Genomic DNA, 8,376 nt, shown 5'->3' on the forward strand with positions numbered 1-8,376 from the left:
TCAAACTTTGCAGCTGCACAAGAAGAAAGCTTTCAGTCTTCAGTGAGGTTAACAATAAGAAAAATAATTTTACATGACAAATCAGCTCTTGCTTACTTCCAATGACTTGGATTATATGCTGTCTATAGCACTAGCTTCTCTGACCATAATTTTATCTGTATTAGGATACCCAAATTTAGAACTCGAGAAGTACAATGAACCCCTTTATTCATGGGCCACAAGATTACGTAAGTAATAGAAAAACAGATGTAGAACTGTCACACAAAGTTTTATTGTTAACAAGCAAACAAAAAATATCCCCATACCCCTAAACATTTTCCTACCTGCTGCAGGAGTTGATGTAAGAGTAGATGATAATGACAAGCCACTCGCTGAGGTAGAAGTAACAGGTAAAGCAAACGGTGTGGCTGAACCTGCAGGTTTGTTGAAACCTAAACTAAAGCCTGTGGTAGCTGCTGATGTGGTGGCAGGTGTGCCTAGAAGAAATCCAAAACCAATTATCACTCTTGAAACATTCTGTTTGAGAATGAAAACTAAACTCACCACCTCTTCTGCATCTCACTTAAGCATCCTGAGTGACACAGCACAAAAGATCACTTGCATCGAGTAAAATATTCCCACAGAACTTTCTAATGAATTTCAGTGGTTTACATCAATTGCAAAGGCATTTTTTGCTCCATAATTCCTAGGAATCCAGTGGGCTTTAATTCTATACTGGCAACTATATCTACTATCAATCCTACAACTGTATTAAAAAAAAATACCTACTTCCACCAAAAGCATTTGGTAGATGACACAAACATTGGAAAATTGAGCTATAAACAATACTGCTCAAAATACAGACTACAAATTCTCAATTAGATGTGCATACCAAAATGAATGCACATATCCTTTCAATCTTTTTAAACAAGAAAAATATGTTGAGATGTTACTCCCTCAAATTTTGCTTTTAAACATTTTTGGAGTAAACCAATTTCTACTTCCTGCTGTTTTCATGGTCAGAAGACATTTCACATTCTAGAATCCCTATTCCAAAGTAAAGGAGTGTGCACATACATAAACAACCACACCAGCAAACACATACTTTTTATTCTCAGTAACTGCTGTTTTGGATGACATCGTTTCATCCTGCTAGTGAAAAGAATTAATGTTCATCTGCATAGCATTGACTTCCACATATGATTATGTATCACACAGTCTCTTCTGGGTGAAGCTGCTGCTTCTCCCTTCTGCCCCTTTGATTTCCTTCTTTATTCAACACTATTTTTTTCCTATTTATTCATAGTATGGCTTCCTAAGTTCTTTGACTGCATTGTGTCTTTTAGCACCTTCACCCTTAACATTAGTGATAATCAAACTCAATGACTCCACAGACCTCAGCTGCTGTTTAAAAAGGAAAAAAAATCAAAACTAAGCTAACAACAACCCATATACTCCTGTGTTTCTAATGACAACTACAAAATACTCACCACACATTGATCAGAGAAACAAACAATATTCTCAAAGTCTGTTCCCAGTTCAACCCTCATTTTTCTTAAAGAGATAATTACCAAACAAACATGTTCACACAGGATTCACTAGACCAAGAGATTCTGTATGAATAATTCTTTGGTAACAGATCTCCCTTCCCTCTGATGAAGGATGAAACTCATTAGGGGAGCATAAATACAAAGTCCAACTTTTGACTGTCACTGTAGTACAAGAACTGAATAATCCTTAACAAGTAAAAGTGCCCAGAACTTCAGGGCTCCATTCTGATTTACAGCCTTGACATCTGGGTTGCAAAGCAAACAGCAATTAGTAATGGGGGAAAAGCTCACATATGATCACTAGCTCTGTACATTACAAGAAAGATTTAACTCTTGGGGCTTTTTGTCTATGTAACAATAAAATCCAAATTAGGTCCTTACCTAATGTCAGTCCTGTAGCGATAGTTGTTGCTGTTCCTGCTTTAAGAATCAGAACAAATGAACAGGGTAAGAACAGTGATAGAAGGCCACAGAGAAACTGTGACAGTAAAAAACATGAAACAAAATCCTGAACGAATGCAACATTACGAGACAACTATTACACAAGCTCTTTTTCTGTAGTGTATTGAAAGATAATACATTAACACAGAAAACAGTATGGGTAAACACCAGCAGCAGAAATTAAAGCACAAATTATTTCAAAAAATGTAACTTGTCTTTGTAAGAAGCTGCTAACAGTGAAGCTGATGTTAACACAGCAGTATATTATCTGAAATTTCAAATGAAGTACGGAAAAAAAGATGAAAACTAGTAATTCTAACATGTATTTTTTTAGCCACATGGTAGTACATAACATCAGCATGCAAACCAGCAGATTTACAGTATAATGAAAAGGATTATAGAGTCTAAAGTCCTTGTAAAATCCTGTCTTGGTTTAGGGTTTCTGCCCCACTGGTTTAAATTTAAAGAGATTATTCTGGACTCAGTGTCAGGCCATTCCATATTTTAAAAACCATCTGATTAGATTACAAAAAAAAAAAAATCACTGAAATAAAATTACCCCACTAATTACTGTAGCCAACCACAGTAATACAAGTCTTCAGTGTATTGCTGATTTTATTTTTAGTAGATTCGTCCTTAGCACTTTCTCCATCTACTCATATAAGCATACAAGAAAAAGACCATTTTATCTAGCAATATTGCAGCAAAGTAAAATTTATTTTTATGTCTGCTAAACAGCTGAAAAAATCCCACCCTATCAGGAAAGCTTTATAATTTTGTATTTCATTACTGCTATAAGAAGCTGTGTGTTCATAGGCTGAATTAGAGACCTAAGAAAATATTCAATTCCTTCAGGCATATTGCATTAAATATCCCCAAACAACAAACTCAGAAATGTTCACTACTGTAGAATTACAAATATTGCATTACAAATGCAAACAATCTCACAAAGTTTTAAAATACTTTTAAAACTAAATATATCTCAATCTTAAGTTGATTTTGAGCATCCTGGATGAAAAGTTAAGATTTCTAAAATACACAGGATTCAAACCACAGAACAATTTACACATGGCCCAGGAAGTTTTCTGGTAATTGCAGCTGTGTTTCTGCTGCACTGGTACCGTTTAATTCTTAATGAATGACCTTTCAAACACAGTTTTATAAAACATCTTCTTTAAGTCGTAAGTAATATTCTAAGCTACAGAATGGCTGTAAAAGTAAACATTTTAGTAAGATCCAGTTTTTTGACTAAACATAATTTATATCTTCACTGCTGAATCAAAAACTTGCATTAGAATAATTCTTTTCTACCTGTACTGGTGCTTCCTAGTGTAAAGCCAGTGGTTGATTTTGATCCAAAAAGTCCACTCCCAAAACCCAATGAAGGAGCCGATGTAGTTGCTGTAGCAGTGGAAGAGCCCAGAGTTCCAAAATTAAGTCCTCCTGTTGAGCTATTACAAAATAAGACTATTAGCAGTAATTCTGTTTAAAATGAAAACACTCCCCCCTTACATCAATTTCTTTCAGATGCCATCATTCACTTTCCCACAAACACCATTCATCACAAACAACCCAGCTGGGCAAGAGCATGCAAGCTCACTGCTTCTGAACAGAAAGCAGGAGCCCATTTCCCCCTTCCCTTCCACAGGAACTGTAACTCCCATTGCTTCCCTGACACTAACTCCAGCATTTGTTCAGCCGCTGCTGAGCTGACAGATCTTACTAAACCACTCAGAAGTTTAAACTTTTCTCTGCTAGGTATCTCATTCATTCTGCCTATTTGTTCTCCCCATGCTACTGAAATGAGAGAACAAACGCTAGAGGAAACACAAAGATGATAACAAATCTGTATGTACTTTTCAAAGCAGGTTACAAGTCCAGTCAGTTATCTCTGACCAGAAATTTCAACCAGTGTTGCTTTACTTCATTCTTAAGTGATAAGCAGAGACACAGAACCATTCACATCAACACCACAGCTTAACCCTTACTATCAAAACACACCGAAGCATGAACTAATTTTCTAACCAAAATGCTATCCTTTTGCACAGATTCCAACCACATGCCTACTGTATTTTTTGGACTATCTGTCAGAAAAACAACTTCCAGATCTACTTTTACAGATGAAGGGGAAGAGAAAGAACAGAGAGGATCAGATCAGTCACCACTAGGAAAATGAAGGCTTTAAAACTTCTTTTGGGTGACCACACATTTTAGAGATTTCATGCCAAATACAAAACAAGCTTTACAATTAGCACAGAACACAGGAGAACACCATAATCATGGTTATCTCCAGCCAATGAAATTACAGCTACCAGCACCCAGATGAGTCTGTGGTTTTAAAAATTTTCTTCTTATTTGATGAAAGATCAGATGAACAATTTATCAGATTAATAACTTCCTGGTCCCATTTGTGAGCCTTTTTAGAAACAAGGTTCAGTTTTCAAACACATTTTGCTCAAGTACAACAGCAACACTGAAACAAAATGTAATTTAGACTTCACCAAGGACTTTTTATCTTTTAGATGTTCAGTATTCTCTCATTTCTCCCTTATCTCCTCTCTCTTTGCGTATGAGGGCAGCTCCTAAAGTAACAAGTCAAACACAAAAGTAAATCCATACCAAAAAGGTACAATTACCTCTTGAATTAGAACTTTTCAAGCTATCAATAAAACTGATCATAGCAATCCCAGTTGGCTGCAAGTTCAGAACTACGCGTGAGTTATTTTTTAGGCAGTAAATCAGGAAGCTGAGTGGCCAAGAAGTTAGAAGGACAAAGACTGGGTCACACAGGACCCAGAGCCTTTCAGCTGTCTTTACTGCCAAAATTTCAACATACCAAACTGCAGCACCATGACATATCAACTTGAAAATTTAAACATACAACGTGGTGCTTCTCTCACTAGGTAAGAGCTTACATGTCTCATCTTTTTTCCAGTAGATGACTCTTCTGTGAACATTTTTTGTGTTACAGCACTCCCATAGAAGAAAGCCAAGGTACAAACTGTGATATTTGGCACTAAGGAGGACAAAGAAAACCCCAAACCAACACAAATAAAATTAGGAGGCCTTTTTTTTTCAAGGTAGAAAGAATCCGAAATGTAGGAACAAAGTAATGGCAGCATTCTCACCAGTAGAAGAAAGCATAGGCCAGAAGAACACAGATGGAAGGAAGAGGAGCTCAGGGCAGTGAAGTCAGGTCAGTGAAGTCTAATTCAAGAGCTAGAATGAAGCACTGGCCCTGGCTAAAGCATACGGGGTAAGAGAACAACTAAAAAAGAGTGCAAGTACCTGAAAGGCTGGTGCAAAACACAGATTACGTAGGCTGGCATGCTACAGAGGCTTTCAGCCACCAGAATATGATCCTTGGTCACGTAACACATGCTTGGACCAGACAATCAAATTCTTTTTCTCCTAACACCTGGCAATATCATCTTAGACCCAGCTCAAGAACAGCTTCTTCTTACAGTCTTAAACATGTTCTCAAGCAAATTATCTCAGAGGGATGCAGAACCAGTAAGAAGGCCCCTTCCTCTATGAGATTCTTTGACCAACAGCCCTGGAGACTGGTCCTGCTTGCAAAAATAAATAAGTGAATAAAAATACAGAGCACTACACTGCTTTTACTTAGCACCTATTAAACTTAAGATATAAAAAAGCCATCTGGAGCACAAAAAAACCCCATCAAACAAAAACATTTAAGTTCAATATGCAGTTTTTAAAAGTGCAGATCAACAGGACAAAAGAGTTTCTCTTCTTTCAGTACATTTAGAAGAAAGTATTTGTTGATTCAAAACCAATTTTAACTGCTTATTTGAATCACAGAAAACATATATTAAGAAGGCATGAAGCAAACGAGCAAAAACTATCAGGTCTACAAAAGCTTTACTGTGGAAGTTAAAAAACCAAGCAAGCAAAAGGAACCCCAAAAAACCACCACCACATGAAAACTCAAAACCCCCAAACAATCCACCTCCTCCAAAACCAAGCAGAAATAACACAAGAAAGTCATCAACCTGTGACAACCACAACGTTTACATTATTACAACAAACTCAGAAATATTATTCTCTCTTCTATGGGCTCCCAAAAAAGCAATACTGCCATGTAACCCAAAAATTAAATGGATGTCCTTCAGATCCAGATGTTCTGTTCTCTCCATCTCACAATGCTATTTCCTGACGTTTCTGACAAGTATTTCCAAATGTAGCACATCAAGCAAAGCTCCCTTGAGTAACCACCCCTGTCATTTAATTTACACTACAGTGATCAATTCTGGTTACATTTGGGAAAGTCTCTTACACAACAGCCTTGATCTTTAACAGAGGTACAACAGCAAGCAGGTCAGAATAAACAGACTCTGGTGGTCCAGTTGTGTGCATAAAGAAACATAAAATGGAAAGAAAACCCAGCAACAAGAAAGACTTACCTGCTATTCTGAGAAACCTAAACCTTAACTCTTGGAGTACAGAGCCTGCTGTACATCACATGCACAAAGCTCTCCTTTTACTCCAAGATAGTATACACCGAACGCAAGGTCATTTTTGTTAGAAAGGGTTAGACCGAACCTAACTTCTAAAACGTATACAGAACATCTTTTGGACACTGAACATGTGGGCTCTGGCATCAACGTGCTCCACGCCGCGACACAAACGCGGGCTGACTTGTGAGAGCAATCTGGACGCACATCTGATTCACATCCTGCGTTCAGAGCGGCAGGCTGAACCGAGCGGGGGGCATCAAAGCCAAAGCAAAGCACAATAAGAGCACATCCCTTAATTATTAGCTGCTGAACAGATCGCTCCCTAGTCTCTGCCAGAGGCGCAGAACCCAAGGCAAGGGAGGCCGGGGCAGACACGGCGCACCAAGGGCCCTGCGGCCGGGACTGCCGGAGCGCCGGGTTCCTCGGGGGGCGGGCGAGGCGCCGAGCCCCGAGCCCGGGCAGCGACTCGCTCGCTCGCACAGGCACGGCCGCCGCTCCCGCCCCGCGGGGCCCTGCCTCGGGCCGGGCCCGGCCCACGCGGCAGCCCCAGGCCGCGGGGGGCTGCGGGCTCGGCCCAACCGGGAGCAGCGGGGCGCCGCCTTACCTCGGCGTGGCGGTTCCGAAGGAAAAACCCCCGACGGCTCCTCCTCCTCCTCCTGCCCCGGCGGTCGCCGTGGAGCCCAGGGTGCCCGCGCCGAAGGAGAAGCCCGTAGACATGGCGGCGGTGGCGGGAGCGGCGGGAAGAGCGGGAGAGCGGGGCCGGGAGCCGGCGGCGAGGGCCGGGTCGGTGGGCGAGCGGGTCGGCGCTGGGCTCGCGGCCCCTCAGCCCCGCATCGCGCCCGCCGCCACCGCGGAGCGAGCGAGCGAGCGGCGGCACCGAGCGAGCGCGCGCACGGACGCCGGCCACGCTCCCCTCCGCGCGCCCGCCGCGGTGCATCACGGGACCGCCCGGCGGCCCTTAAAGCGACAGCGCCGCGCTGGGAGAGAGCGCCGGGATGGGAGGGAGAGAGGGCCGGGATGGGAGGGAGAGAGGGCCAGGATGGCCGCGGGCCGCCTGTGCCCCGGCACCACCGGGGCGGCTGGACACAGGCTGAAATGTGAGCGGTTCCATCTCAAGCAGCCAGGAAGCACTGCCGGAGTGACCGAGCGCTTACCAGGCTGCCCAAAAAAGTGCTGGTGGGGTCTCTAAAGCCTCAGACAGATTCTTAAAAGCTGCCTGGATGTGGTATTGGGCAAGTGGCTCTGCTTAAGCACGTGGAGGCTGCTGAGCACCTCCAGAGCCGTCTTCCAGGAATGTCCCCATGTGCAAGACTCAGAGATGAAGCAGAGGCCTGGATAATCAGGGAATGGCTCATTTCCCACACATCGACTTTCACCCCATTGTTAGGAAAATGAATCCAAGGTGCTAGAGGTTTATATCAAAAAACGAGACAAGAGGAGTCCTGTAATTTTATTGGAATAAAGGGAAAGGCTGTGAGGCATTTCCCACGGGGTTGCTAAAATTGCTGGGGGAAGCAGCCCCCCTTTTATCCTAAGTTCCCAATCACCCTCTTCTTTTTTCCCACTGGCTGAGGCACTTGGAAGGTACAGACTTCCCAAGACACCTACTCTATGCCCCTGTTTAATATGCACCCTTCTTTTGTCATATAAAGAAAGAAAAAGAAACTTCATAATTCTATTAAGCCTTTGTTCCTTTTTTCTAGATTCAAGACTATAACATGGCCTTGGCTGAGCAACAGTGTGTCAATAACATTTTCTAATATTTTCTTCTGCTACTTCCCTATCTCTAAGTTCCTCGCCCTATCTGCAAGCAGATTAACACGGTCTGTTTGTAAAGACACGTTCATCTTATTTGTTACACTCTCATGGGAACAGGGATACGGTTCCGGGACATCCCATGGGGGAGAAGACTGGTTCAGCCCATTGAG

The 8,376-nt window shown here is 42.2% G+C and overlaps 1 protein-coding gene across 8 annotated transcripts in view; it reads right to left on the minus strand.

The window, feature by feature from the left end:
* The window catches only part of NUP58 (nucleoporin 58), a 39,975-nt gene extending 32,622 nt beyond the window's left edge, over positions 1-7,353 (minus strand). For 4 of the 8 annotated variants that reach the window (XM_064409190.1, XM_064409184.1, XM_064409189.1 and 1 more), the window contains exons 1-4: positions 7,053-7,350; positions 3,282-3,421; positions 1,911-1,949; positions 324-476 (exon numbers count right to left, since the gene is read on the minus strand). In XM_064409190.1, coding sequence (XP_064265260.1) covers positions 324-476; positions 1,911-1,949; positions 3,282-3,421; positions 7,053-7,165 — 445 coding nt within the window. In that variant the 5' untranslated portion in view covers positions 7,166-7,350. Of the gene's footprint in view, positions 1-323; positions 477-1,910; positions 1,950-3,281; positions 3,422-7,052 lie in introns of all 8 variants that reach the window. The other 4 variants (XM_064409186.1, XM_064409183.1, XM_064409185.1 and 1 more) reach the window with 2 other exon arrangements.
* Between the last annotated feature and the right edge of the window lie 1,023 nt (positions 7,354-8,376).

This window comes from Passer domesticus, chromosome 2, assembly GCF_036417665.1.
Source record: "Passer domesticus isolate bPasDom1 chromosome 2, bPasDom1.hap1, whole genome shotgun sequence".
NCBI lineage: Eukaryota > Metazoa > Chordata > Aves > Passeriformes > Passeridae > Passer > Passer domesticus.